The following is a 14,619-nucleotide window of genomic DNA, read 5'->3' on the forward strand; positions in this document are numbered from 1 at the left end:
GAAGGTTTGGCTTTCTTACACTGGAGGATATTTCATTTTGACCTCAAGGCATGCCTTTTTGCCATTAGTGTTCCCAAATGTTTGCATAATGGCGAGAAGAGACGGAAACAGCTGCAGCTAGAGCAGCATGGTTCCACTTTTCTTCTCTTTTGAAGTCCAAACTAAACATCTAACTGAAAAGGACTTCTTCTTATCAAAATATATGCTTGCTTCTAGTTGTCCAACCAGGATGACCATAACAACAAAAACTAATGACAACATTTATATTTGTTTTTATTTTTTTGTCTGCTTTGTTTGCAAAAGCCAGTTTAAATCATTGGCTGGAATTGATTGCAACCAAGATCCAACTGCTTTCATTGGGTGCCGCTGTCCCAGTTCAAAAGGATTTGACGTCTACTTGTCCCGATGCCCAGTAGCGAGACCCGATGCAATTATTTTTGGAGTATCTGAAAGATCCCTGTTTAATATCTTAAACAAAGAATTTGTTGACTCTAATACAAACAAAGTGATGTTGTTACATTATGTTTCGCATTATTTTTACTGTTCTAAAAATACGGGCATTGGATCGGCCTTGCATTGGGATCGGCCAAACATATCTTGAGAAAAATCTGATTGAAAGCCAAAATATCAGTATCAGCACATCGGTACTTGACAAACTCAGCAGTAAAAGGATGAAAAGAGCCACATGAATAGATTTTTGTCATTGTTAATGCCACTGAAAAGGTTAATAATCAATAGACTGATGTACCTAAAAAAACCTCAACAAAACTAATGATATTACTTCATTACTTAATCAAACCTGATTGCATTCAACTTGCTGTGGTGGGCCCCAGCTCCAAGCCTGCGTGGGTCAGCGAGAAGCTCAAAGCAAAAACAATGTGAGCAAGCAATTTGCGCCCACAGCTATTTTCTTTTCCAGGAATTGTTAAAGTGAAACTGCAGCGATCCCCCTTGAAAGGTATTTTTACAGAAGCAAATCATTATATGGATGCAATAACTGAGTAAAGCCCAGGAGAATATCATAAATTATCATGTCCATGTTTGGGTAGTCAAACATACGTTTGTACATGGCTCTTCAATCATTGATGAGAACATAATTGCTTTTCTGAAGACGCACTCAATAAGAATTGATCTCACAGTAGCACAGTGTGCCTTCCGATGATTGCATCTGATCTAAATGTCCAGTGGTGGAAAAAAGTACCAAAAAAATCTGCTTAAGTAAAAGTAAATACATTAATCAAATTTTTCTCAAGTTTTGGTGTAAAAAGCTAGTCAAAGAAAAAGCTTATTAAAAATGGACTCAAAGTCACATAGTGAATTTTACAACAATTTTACAACAACACTTTTTGTTTTACTCTTAGCATTTTGTTTCTTTCCTGTATTGCTTTTTAACGCAAATGTTTTAAAATGTGATCTAGTAAATTCATTTTAACAAACTTGACCAAAGTAAAAGTAAAATATCCAAGTTTAAAAAACTACTTAATGAAATTACAATTTAAAAAAAACTACTCATTTACAGTAACAAGAGTACTAATTGGTTATTTTCCACACCGTCATTGAGTATGAGGTAAGGTGTGTCTGTCTTGCTTGCAGGTTTGTCTCTTCACGCACCCAATGAGTGGAGTAAACAACTTAATTGATGCTCTCAGCGGAAAGACAATCAATATGTTTTGTAATAATAGTGCTTGCCATTACGGCCTGTGTTGCATAAATCCCTCTTATGGATCAGCTGCAGTACTTACTGAAAAATCTCAATACTATTAATATAATTTGCAGGGTTTTTTTCTACTAATAGGTCTTGTTGACCAATACAGTCTTTGATAGATTTAACATACTCGGAACCAAAGAGCTGTCTGTACAACAAACAGACAAAATTTTGCTCCTATAATAGAATTAAAAATCTCAGGCTTAAATCACTTCAGGTTTATGTAAGTTGCCACCTGCAGTCTGAAATCTTCATCTATGCTTTCATTTCATGGCATCATTGATCCATTTCTTACAGCAAAAAAGAGAAAACAAACACTGATGAAAGCTGTATTTAGATTTGTTCTTGCCGCTATTATGATTGAAACACGGATATTACGTAACACTGCCCTCTGGTGGTGGATGGGTGGATGTAGGGTGACAACCAACCCTGTGGTCCCTCTCAAAATTCAAACACTGAATGAGGTAAACAAAACATTGAATGACTGAATCTACAAAAGTTTAAGGCTCTTTTTAAGGCTCTTTTTGTCTGAAAAGGATCAAAGGAATTATAGATTATAGTTTTTTTTCTCATCATTCTTATGACATCCTGACACCACCACCATTTCTCTGGGGAGCCTTTGCGGCAAATCATGTTCATGTGGCCATAATTCAGACTGAATGTTGAGTATGTGGAAAAACCAAGAAGTTTGAAAATCAAACATTTTATGGCTATTTCCAAGTACACGCTCCATTTAGTGTAATGAAATTTATCGAAGGGCACTGACACAAAATGGCCGACAAGTGTTAACGGGTGTCCTTATTGGCTCATAAGGCCCATTACATATCTAGTTATCTATATATGTGATATTAATGTAACAAGCGACTACGAGACGAGTTAATGCTACACATTCAGCAGATGTTGTCACTGATACGTTGAATGTTTTGAACAGAAATTGGACGCTTTTTCTTTAATCTCACATTTTTTATCGTGAACAATTTGACAATGTCCAAAAGGAAAAGTAGTACCGTGAGTTCCGCTTCCAAAAGACGAAAACTTGTTCAACACAGCGACAGTGAAGATGATGAGGAGGGAGGAACGGAGCTTCTTGTGCAGGTAAATTAGGATAAAGTAACACAAAAACATCTGTAAATGTACACGAATGAAAAGCGTTTAGTAGCCCTTAAAGTATATATATTTTTAACTTGGGGTTAAAAAGTAATCGTAGCTTTGATTGGCTTGCCTATGGATGAGGGTGACTAGTTTATTTTTTCCCCAGAGCATCATATTAATACGTCATAGTATAAGTAGTCATATGTGCTTGAGGTGATAGATGCACAAAGCTGAATTGGGGCCATCTCGAGCACATGGTTAAGAAGAGTAAAGTAGCATAGGATTCATTCGTTCATTTTCTGAACCGCTTATCCTCACAAGGGCCCTGGGGGGTGCTGGAGCCTATCCCAGGCAAGAGAAACCCTGAATTGGTGGCCAGCCAATCGCAGAGTACGAGGAGACGGAGACAACCATTCACACTCACACTCATACCGAGGGGCAATTAGTGTTCAATTTTTCGGAATGTGGGAGGAAACTGGACTACCCGGAGAAAACCCACGCAGGCCCGGGGAGAACATGCAAACTCCACACAGGTGGACCGACCTGGATTTGAACCCAGGAGCCCAGAACTGTAAAGCCGACGCGGTAACCACTCTTCCTCCAGGCCGCCCCTAATTCATATTGCATGAAATAATTATAGAATCACACAAGAAATAATTTATAAAAAATAATTCTTAACAATGCTCTCATTTCCATGGTGAGTTTTGGGGTAGTCTGTGCAGGACTTTTGATACATGCCATTATTGACGTCTATTGTCGTCCAATGTGTTAATTTTTTTTGGGGGGGGGGGGGGGGGTGATGAAACGAATCCCGTTGAACGTTTGTCAAACTCGTTCAGTTGCCAAGAGCGGATGAGGTGCCGAGCAAAACTGGCATCGTGGAGAGCATCACGTTGAAGAACTTCATGTTCCACTCCTTGCTCGGGCCCATCCACTTTGGACCCAATGTCAACATTGTCATTGGCCGTAATGGAAGTGAGTGTCGCCTACAGGACGGTAAAACCGTACACCGTACAGTCGTTGATTTGTTGAATGTTTTTTTCGACATTTAATTCATTGCCAATGAAGAGTTGTTTTTTTTCTTTCACAGGTGGAAAGAGTGCCATCTTGACGGCGCTCATCGTCTCATTAGGTGGGAACGCGCAAACTACGAGCAGAGGAACATCCTTGAAGAGCTTTGTCAAAAGAGGGGAAAGGTAAAGATTGAACAGAGCTGCAAAACCTACAAAATATTGCAGCCGTTATTCATCGACTTATCGATGTTAATTATTAATTTTGATAGTTCCTTTTGAGATGTTGGCCAAAGAATTATCCAAAACTGCTTCATTTTTTAATAAAAACACTACAACATATTCTTAAAAATTAAAATTGTTTTTTTTTCTTTTTTAAAATATATTTTATAAAACAATAGTTCACATTTAATATATTTTCATTTCATATTTATTTCATTCACATACAATAGAAAGGAAAAGTAACTGAATTTTTTTTTTTAAATTTGGTTTTGCTTATATTGTTCACTTTCATGAAAAAAATGATCAAACTTCCCAGAGTAATGTAATGGGAAGTAACATACTTATTATCTGGGTCGATTAGTTGATTTTTAAAAAAAGTATTTAGTGAATAAACAACAACATTTTTATCAATGCTGTCGTAGCTCGGCCGATGTCTCCATCACCCTTAACAACAAGGGGACAGACTCCTACAAGCCTGAGCTATACGGTTCCGTCATCACCATAGACATGAGGCTCACCCACGAGGGCGTGAGAACTTACAAGCTGAAGAGCGAAGGCGGTAAACTTCACAGTCATACAACACTAAATTCACTTCAATCCCAAGTTACCATTGACGTCGATAGACATCCACTCCATTTGTTCTGGGAAGGATTGGACGTCTACTAGGAATCACTAATCATAGTCAATAGCGCTGATAGATTTCGTTTCTCCTCTGTAGGCCAAATAATCTCAACGAAAAAGGAGGAGCTGGAAAGTATTCTTAACAGTTTTTATATTCAGGTCAGAGATCTACAGAAATATAGTATTTCAAAATTTCAATTTCACTTTTTTTTGTACTTATTAGAATGCTTCTTATTTTTCTTTCTAAGGTCAACAACCCTCTGTCAGTTCTCAACCAAGAAATGAGCAAAAACCTCCTGCACTCCAAAGGAGAGGTGGAAAAATACAGGGTTTGTTTGCTGGCAGCTTGCGTTTTGTGCTTGAAATGGGGATTTTTGTCATGCCTGTCTCTCTTTTTGCTCAGTTCTTCATGAAGGCCACACAACTGGACCTGTTAAAAGATGACTTCATACACATCAAAACCGTCAAACATAACAGTGAAGGGAAACTGGCGCAACACAGCCAAGTAATTGTACTCTCGAGCGGTGAATGATACTATTTTATTGCTGTCGCTTGCTGTGGCAGCCCTCCAATAACCAGAATTATTACATGGGGTACAGTACACTGTAAATTTGAAGAGAAAATAAAGCAATTAGGCCCTCTTTAGAGTCTGAAAAATACAGTACAACAAATAACAAGGTTTTTATATTATTGAGAAAACAACAAACTCAATAAATATTTTACAATTTAAATTTTTTTTATTAAAAAAATCCCATCCAACAGTCATTATTCTATAACAAAAACAAGACAATGTTGTAAATCTATCGAGAAAACGACAAATAGACTAAATAACGTTGAAACAATATGAGGAAGCTAAACATAATACAGTAAGAAATAAAATAAAAATACCCCAAAATTATATTACATGAAAAATATGTATAACTTAGAACAACGAAGTAAAGGCCGATAGCAGAGTCAAACGTGTTTCCAAATCAAATTTTATAAACAAACAATTCTTTATTCACCCACTGCAAAGGATCAATGCCAGCTCTATTGTCTATTGTCGTCAGTGTTACTGAAACATTGAAACATGGTCATAACTGCCAGACAACTCAAATTGAAGATTTTGCTTTTTTTTAATGTGCACCACAGTACCTGAAAGAGCTAAAGCGTGATTACCGGGAGAAAGAAGTCCGCTACAAGAACCTGTCATCTATTCACGAACTGCAAACCAAGCTGGAGGAGTTACAGAAGCAGATGGCCTGGGCTTTGGTCAGGTCATTTTTGACTCCTCCACAAGTGGGTAAAGAGACACTATTTTGGACAATGATTCTGACTTTTCCACAGATTGATGAGATGGAGAAGGAGCTGGAGCCGATGAAAGCGAAGCTGCAAACTGACAAAGAAACCACGAAAAAATATGACGAAAAAGTGAACGAATGGCAGGTAATGAAGCTAACGCCTTTGTGGTTGGGTCCACATGAATAGAATGTTTTCCTTTTCAGGGCAAGGTAGAAGAGGTTGAGAAGAAGTACAAGCAGCTCCAGGAAGAACAGGATTGTCTCACACAGCAGATCCAGGAACTGCTGCCCAGTTGTGGCAAGCTCAAGGCTGAGGCGCAGAAACACAACGCTCTCTACAAGTCTAGCGAGGTTCGCCATCGTCCTCGTTGGCATCGAGGTCATTGCCCTTTTGCTTATGTCATGATCGGTTTGTCATAGATCGCGGCCCATCGATGCCTGGTTAGCCTGCAGGGTTTGGAAAAAGACAAGGTGCAGTTGTCTTCCAGGATAAATGATCTCAAGTTGAGGTAAGGAGGTAAGACAAAGCCCGTTTTTCACCACGTCCCTCACATCACCAACTTTCCAGTATCAACCATCCGGATGGGTCAGCGAGGCAGGCCAGGACCGAGAGCATTCAACGTATCGAGCTCCAACTGCAAGATCTTAACCATCACATATCCACTTTGACTCAGCAGATCGGCCAATATCAGAATGCCTGTAGGCGCATCAAGGAGGAGCATGGCAAGATACGGTACGAAGCAAGTTTTGTGTGAGGTCTTTGGAAAAAAAAACGTTTTTGACCTGCCTGCAGGCAAGAGCATGCCATACAACAGAGGTCGCTGGATACCAGCGAAAAAAATGTACGGATGATGGAAGCCAGTCGATCTAATCGTCTGCAACGCTTTGGAGAGTACATGCCGAGGCTGCTCTACGACATCCAGGAGGCCCACAAACGTGGTCAGTTCAAGCAAAAGCCACGAGGACCCCTGGGTAAGATCGGGACACAATCAATCTCATGAACCTCTAATTATGCAATTAGTAAAAACTCTTTTTTTGCTGCAGGTTACCTGATCAAGCTGAAAGACCCAGAGCAGGCTCTCGCCGTTGAGGTGTGTTTCAAAAGTCTGCTGCAGACCTTCACATGCGACAACTACGACGATGAAAAAGTGCTGAAAGGGATCATGGATAGAGTCATCCAGTCCGGCCGCAGGCCACCCATTATCACCTCCAAGTTCCTCCCAAAACTCCATGACGTGAGAAGCAGGTGGGGTTGTGCCCAGCCAGAAGTAATCTCCTTCAGATCACGGGTTGAGCTTGATTTGGTTTTGTCACTTCCAGGGCGGTGAATCACCCCAGTTATCCAACTGTTTTTCAAAGTCTGGAAATTGAGGACCCAATTGTGGCCAATTGCCTGATTGATCAGAGAAACATTGAGAACATTTTGCTCATCAAGGTAAGTAATATTTTTTGTGTGGAACACAGATTTATTGCGTTCTTGTGGATGTTTTACTCGAGAGCCCTAAAGGCCTGAAATGGTTGCTCCCGCTAATTTTAAGTAATCATAATTTTATAGACTTGATCATTTGCAAAATGACAGTATCATCATCTGCAACAAACTTGAAATTGAACCTTTCTCTGCACGTCATTGACAAGACTTATTTGGTAAGAAATAGGAACTGATCCCTGTGGTGAAAGTTCTTCTCATGTGTTCCTGTGTAGAATCGGGCCGAGGCTTGTCGCGTGCTGATGTCTGGACGCCCGCCCCCCAAATGCAACCTGGCCTTCTCCGTCGAAGGCGACATGATCTTCACCAACCGCTCCTATGCCTCTGACCAGACGCGACCCAGGTTCCTCGCGGCAGACGTGGAGAACGAGATAACGTGAGACTCCACGCAACTGGCGCAGCATTGCGCAGCTACTGACCTTATTGCATGGTCATCCTGTTTTCAAGACATATTCAAAGGGAGATAGAGAACCAAAGAGCTAAGGTGTCAGACTTGCAACAACAAATGAAGAAGATGGAGGAGGACATCAACCAAAATGAGAAGCTGGAGAAGAGCACCCACGCTGAGATGAGGATTGGCAATGTATTTTTTCTCCATATTATACTCGCAAATCTTCTATCAGGTATATCATGTTAGAAATGCCTTAAATGTTTGCATTTACTACAGGACAAAGTCAAAAGGTATATACTAGAGCTCTCCGACCTCCAGAATGTGGAGGAGCCTCAGCTGGAGGACCTTAAGCAACTGGTTGGTTTCAAAGAGTACTCTTCCCTCTTGGAAACCCTGCCTTCCTTTTTCAACTTGGACTGTGAACTTGGCAGGAGGATGAGCTTCAAGAGATGACCGAAAAGATTTCGGACAAAATTGGCGAATGTGATGAAGCACGAGCCAGCATGTCAGCGCTCAAGGAGAACTACGAGAAGGCAGAGCAGGAGTACAAGCAGCACAAGCAGCACATCGACAGCATCAGTGAGGAGGCGGAAGCCATCAATGTAAGTTCGAGTCACGACATAATTGACGATCAATGTCTACGCCCCCTTGCTTATGACGCCTTGTGCCGGTGTAGGAAGAACTGCTCAAGGTGGAGCGGGAGATGAACAAGTGCACGCATCACAAGAAGCACTATGACGACAAGCGCACCGGCCACCTCCAAAATATCTGTGAGCTGGAAGAAACCCTGCGTAACAAGGAGCATGAAGTTCAGGTCAGGTCGGCCGCTACCCTGATGAACTGTCGTTGTACGTTCAACTTTTACTTCATTCTGTTTATGGGCAGGTGAACATCTCCAAAGCCAAAGCGATCTGTCCTGACCGCCTCCGGGTGGCGCGGCCGGCCCGGAGCCTAGACGGCGAGATCAACTCTGTCAAGGTGAAAATCGCCACGAAGAAGCAGATAGAAGGTGACCCGGTGCAGATACTCAGGTGCTTTAAGATTAATGACACTGTCGCACAATGGCTTTAACTCACAATTCAACTGCTTCTGACTAGGGATCTCCTGATTTTTACTTCCAATCAGATCCGATTTTTTTCCGATATGCTTTGCCGATATTGATCTGATGACAGAATTTATCATTAAAAAATAATAATATGAAAACTCAATGCAATTCATATTTTTAGTATGAAAGTGTGCCATGGTAGTACCTCCTCAAGAAATGCTCTGTTACCATCATTAGTTTCTAAAGAGAAATTGTCCCACTTGGTTGCCTTGTGGTTTGATTTCGTGTGCGGTCGATTGGTCGCCGGTCTTTTGGTCGCCCCGACCGCAACAACGGGCGACCAAAAGACCGGCGACCAAAAGACCGGCGGCCAATCGACCGTGTACCGTTTGATTTACTGCAGTCAAAAAAACTTCATGGCACTGAAAACTCATTACGACTGGAGCGGATCTGATCTTGTGACAAAATCTGATACTGTCCACAACTCTAAAAAATGGCCGTATCAGGCGCCAATACCGATACTGAGTATCGGATCGGGACTTCACAACTTGCGACCCTTTTCGCAGGGAGTGCCGAGATGCTATGGCCAAGTATAAGGAGACGGAGCAGCAGATTAGAAGCCTCAACCTTTTCATTAAAAAGCTGGAAATGGCCATTACACGACGAGTCAATTTTTACAACAAACATCGTAGGTAAGCGTGATCAGTTGTTCCGTTTTAACGTCACTTCGAACCCTGCCTCATTTGAATGCTTCTCGTTCCCCAGTGACCTTTCAGCACGTTGTTTGTATTTCTTCAACCACTTGCTGTTGGAGAGAGGCATCACGGGCAGCCTCACCTTTAACCATGAGAAAGAGACCCTCACCATCTCGGTGAGAACACCACCAAACTGCATTTTCGGTGCGTAGGCCTTAAATTTTCGTTTGGCCAGGTGCAAACGGGAGGAGCGTGCGAAGGCGACAGCGGCAACATACGCTCGCTATCAGGGGGCGAGCGGTCCTTTTCCACCGTCTGCTTCATTCTGTCACTCTGGTACATCACTGACGTGCCCTTCCACTGCTTAGATGAATTTGACGTCTATATGGTGAGCAGAATTACCCTTTGTCGCCAAGTGAATCGTTTTCTCACGTAAGCTGTGTTCTTTCAGGACATGGTGAACAGGAAGGTCTCCATGGAAATGATAATAAAAGCGGCCGAGGCCCAGCGCCATATGCAGTTAATCTTACTTACGCCGCTCACCTGGTAATCCACGGTTGCTTTTAGTTGATGATTAACTTGTATCTCGAGGCATCAGTTTACTATTCTCATATTCTCATTCTGACTTTTCCCTGTGAATTTCTAAAAATATCTCCCAAACTTTTTTTCCTGCCAGTTCTTTTCCAGTAACAGATCTTATCAGAATCCTTCGTCTTAAGGATCCGCAAAGAGGTGAAAAAAAAGATGATGAAGATGAATCCTAATGTGGTAGGTAGTTGTAAATAATTGCCTGTCTTTGACGGTGATAGACGTCCAATCTGTTTGAACTTGGAGGGATGATTGGAATTCTGTCGTCATTGTCACTTTTTTTACACAGATACAATTTTTGTCCTCTTCTCTTGTTTGTTCTCATCTGTTATTGTTTACTCCTTTGCTGCAATTTATGTGAAACTGTCCTATCCATTTGAACTTGGAAGGATTGGTAGATATAATTTGCTGAAACATTATCATTCAATGTTATCCTTTCTATTTCAAATGGGTCCAATTAAAAAAAATATCATTCCACGTCACCTGCTACTAGGCAAATTTTGTGGCATATATAATATTTTCTAGCAGTAGCTTTGTCTGCTTTTGTTGTAAAAAGAGTACATAGGACTCAACTGTCCCATCCATATTATGTAAATTTTTTATATGTATTTTTTATATGTTTGCTTGTTACTTGACAGTAAAAAAAATATATATATACAAATTTCAAACTAAGAAATTAAAGAACTTTCTTTAAAAAAAAATCCTTAACTAGTTGTATTACTCATTTGTTTGTATTTTAGGAATTTTCTATTTTTAGCTGTATGTTCAATACAGTTTTTATTTTATTAAAATGATTTTAATAACTCCTGTATTTCTCCAATGCATCGTGAATATTTGTTATATGTAAATTCAGGCGTCAAGGGATTTAACACTTTTGTTTTCTTAATTTAAGACAATATTCTGACTCTACCTAGTGTCCAACAGAATTCAGTGTTAGACTGAAGTAGAATGGAGTGTTTTTTTTCCCAAGATGGCGCCGTCACGCGGAAGCCAGTGGCAGTAGCTCTGTCCACTCTTATTTGTTTTTCGTGTTTTACAGCCCTTCTATCTTTTTTTAAATTACATTTTAATAATTTTTAATACATTCCTTTTTACTTTACTTTGTACTTTATACTTTAATGTTTTTACAACTTTCTTTGTTCTGTTAGCCTGGCTTCTTCCTGCCACTTCTTTTTGGAACCACCAGCCATGCCTACGCTGTCATACACATGGGACGAGCTGTTACAATACGCAGCAGAAGGAGCAACACCACAATCCCGCTGGAAATTCGGAGCTGGACAAAAGCGCCGGGAGAAGAAGCAACGCTTCTGACCAACCATTCCCTCGTGGGATAGGATGGAAGAGCTGTTGGCGCTTACCAGCTACGGAGTCCAGGGGCTCTACTCTGCTACTGTTGTTTTCAGCTCCAGACTACTGAGGAACTGTGCGGATAAGCTTGGAAGGGTGACTGCATATTCTCTACCTCGGTCACAGTCTGCATAAGTTCCCCATCTTGTGGAAGACTTCCTCTGTATGGTTCCAGTTTTTGTCCAACTTGACAACGTCTTTTTGAGTCTATCCGTTTTAGCTACCGCAACCAAGATGGCAGCCGGCCAGTAGCTTCCCAAAGCGGGTTGCTTTGTTGTTCTGTCTAATCACCCTCTGCTACTGTCAGAATGAAATTTCCCGAATACTGGATGAATAAAGTTATCCAATCCAATCAAGGTGAAGAAATCATTATCTGAAGCAGAAATCACATTTATTTTGTTCTGGTTTTCATTTCACCTAAAACTGTACATTTCAGTTGTTTTCTCTCTGAAACATTTTTTCATTCGTTTACTCTGTCCACGCTTGCATCAGCTCGCACACATGTCATTATTTTAAAGGGGAACACTAAGGCTCATACAGTGAGGCAAGAGTGCAAAGTAGTCCCATTTAAAAGCCTCTGTGGCTGCTATGATCCATGGGTAAAAGTATTTCGCTCCCCTTCAAACACGACGCAACAATGCAACATTCTGACCAGCACCTAAAGTTTCCGTGTCCTAACAGATAAAAAAAAATTAGATCCACTTTGCAGAACTGCAAGTACAGAAAATGCACAAAGAAACAAAATGCTGTACATATAGTAGCAGAGGTTGAAATTAGATCACAAAAAGGAATTTAGATCACTTCTTTTTTTTTTACTACTTGGCTAATATACTGTAGAAAAAAAACTGCTTTATCTTTTCGTTCATTAGCGTAACTCAAAAATCCAAAACTTGTTCAATGTACACAAAAGTCTTTCAAACATCGCTCGGAACCATGTCAAAATTTTACTTGCGAGCACTTGATTTGCATAGATAATTCATCCATCTCATAGATGTGTCATACGAAAATATTGGTTAGATATTTGCGGTGCATTTAAGGTTGCGCTCAATTAATCCATAGGTTCACTCATTATGCAGATCAACGAGTAGCTGCTTGCTGTGCATAGTTTAGTATGTTGCCTGCTATGTTTGTAGTTGTCTCCTGTTGTGACAAAGTCTTTGTAATGTTAGATCTGGGTTAACAAAATTTATTCTGATATACTTCTACCAGGGGGGCCGGCGGGTGAGTGGTTAGCACGATGGTAGCGAACAAAACAAGTTGAACCCTTTCTAGGGAACACATTGAACTGATTGGCTGCCATTGACGCTGACAGATACGCGCCTCCCAGTCAAAACGGATTGGATGTCAATCGCCATCAATGGCAGCCAATGAATGCACTATAATGATATGGCACACATCTGAGGTGGATAATTATCTCTGCAGAGAAGTAAGTGGTCATTAACAAAGATTTAGACAGAGTTGAGAACAATACTGGAATATTTGACAATTTAGGCATTCTGTGTACTGAACTAATCTTTCGTTTGAGTTCAGCTAAAGAAAATGGAAGCAAAAACCAACGTATTGCATTTATATTTTGTTCAGTGTAGAACTGCCATAACAGCTCAAATAGTGTTAACAGCATCTCCAGTACATAGATTTACTTTATATAGTGTGTATCTATAATCCATACACAAAAAAGGGGATCCTTTAAAGCAAACAGTCATGTTTAACATGGGCAACATGGGAACAAATTTTAAGAGGGTCAGCCTACTTTACCAATGTTTAAGTCACAAAGATGTCCAATGGAGTAGTTTTTCTTTTTGATGTAAAAACAACAGCATATTGCCCAACGTACATCAACTGGCCACAGCATTATAACCGGCGTGATCTACAGAGAGCCAATTCAAGAGCTCTTTCAGAGTGTGAGGTGTGTGTCACACACATTTACAATCTATGTATATTTGCTGATACTAAAAGTCTGGTGTGATTCGATTAGATTCAAATTTACGAAGTCATTTTTATGATATTGACAATTTTTTTCAGATTTTTGATGTGACGACACAGTTGTGATCAAACTTATTTAAAGCCCCATTGTTGCAGTGAATTATATATAGCTCACTTAGAATTAGATTCAATAAGGATTTACAAACTTTAATCTAAACAACTACAACTGATGTTTTTACATATCTTAATCTGATCAAATTATGAGTCAAATGAAAAACGCAATACCACAGCACTGTATAGTAGAAGTGTGTTTTGTGTTAACTTCAAACACAGTTGGAGAGATTGATATAAAGTTGGAAAAAAATCCATCAATTTTAATTGAAAACAAAGTTGGTGACCAACAATTTAATTATTGCAGTTGTAGTTTGCATTTTTTTAAATACTGCATCGTAGTGAGAGCTGTTCCTAATAATTGCGCTACCTGGTTTAACTACAAAAATACTAAACCAATAAAGTGTTACAATGCTTCAAACTAAGAGCACGATAATACAAAAATGAGTATTTTTATTATTATAATTGCAAGCCAGAAGCTTTGTCTTGGATCTCAGTAGATTATGCAGGTGTACTATACCTAATGTTGTGGCTGGTCAGTGTATGTACACACATACACACACAACGGACTAGTGTAAAAGTGCACATTTTACCAAACAATCTAAAATTTTACTGTAGCTTTTATAATAATAGAGCTTACAACATTCAGGCGCAAAATAAATAAATAATCATTTGGATTATATTTTTAAAAAGGCAGGAAAAAGGTAACACTGTGAACCGAGGGTTAACTTTTAAAACGTATAACCATGAATGTCCTTTTAAGACCCTCAAATCTTAAGGGATAGTAAAAAAAATCTGCACAGCAGCAGTGGGAATATCAGTGAGTGGTATCACATGGGGCATTATTTTGATCAATAAGTGTGTGCATATAAAACAAGTATGAACAAGTGCTTAATGCTACATTCAAGCAAAATCTATTTTGGGGGACCAGTATTAAGTTATTTTCCCTTTTTGGGTGTGCTTTCACTTCTTGCTCCTTTAAACAAGGGTATTTTAAGTCACAAATTCTTCCGATCAAATTCTTTTCACAAGTGCTCAGTGTCAATGTCAAAAGTGCGTGTTAAGGTGGATTTAAAGTCTCCGCCATAAGACTGGCTGGATTA

The 14,619-nt window shown here is 39.9% G+C and overlaps 1 protein-coding gene across 1 annotated transcript; it reads left to right on the forward strand.

Annotated features, from left to right (window-relative positions):
- The first annotated feature begins 2,538 nt into the window (after positions 1 to 2,538).
- Positions 2,539 to 11,716, forward strand: LOC144088106 (structural maintenance of chromosomes protein 6). The gene is made up of 27 exons (XM_077618349.1): positions 2,539 to 2,800; positions 3,637 to 3,772; positions 3,888 to 3,993; positions 4,452 to 4,588; positions 4,748 to 4,809; positions 4,899 to 4,979; positions 5,054 to 5,155; positions 5,782 to 5,901; positions 5,977 to 6,075; positions 6,135 to 6,281; positions 6,351 to 6,439; positions 6,499 to 6,663; positions 6,724 to 6,902; positions 6,975 to 7,176; positions 7,251 to 7,365; positions 7,632 to 7,792; positions 7,864 to 7,999; positions 8,084 to 8,164; positions 8,239 to 8,409; positions 8,484 to 8,621; positions 8,693 to 8,838; positions 9,419 to 9,544; positions 9,618 to 9,723; positions 9,783 to 9,935; positions 9,999 to 10,093; positions 10,224 to 10,315; positions 11,284 to 11,716. Exons 1-26 carry the CDS (start codon positions 2,690 to 2,692, stop codon positions 10,309 to 10,311), a joined length of 3,252 nt encoding a protein of 1,083 aa, XP_077474475.1. The 5' UTR covers positions 2,539 to 2,689; the 3' UTR covers positions 10,312 to 10,315; positions 11,284 to 11,716.
- The last annotated feature ends 2,903 nt before the right edge of the window (positions 11,717 to 14,619 follow it).

This window comes from Stigmatopora argus, chromosome 14 (genome assembly GCF_051989625.1).
Source record: "Stigmatopora argus isolate UIUO_Sarg chromosome 14, RoL_Sarg_1.0, whole genome shotgun sequence".
Classification (NCBI taxonomy): Eukaryota; Metazoa; Chordata; class Actinopteri; order Syngnathiformes; family Syngnathidae; genus Stigmatopora; species Stigmatopora argus.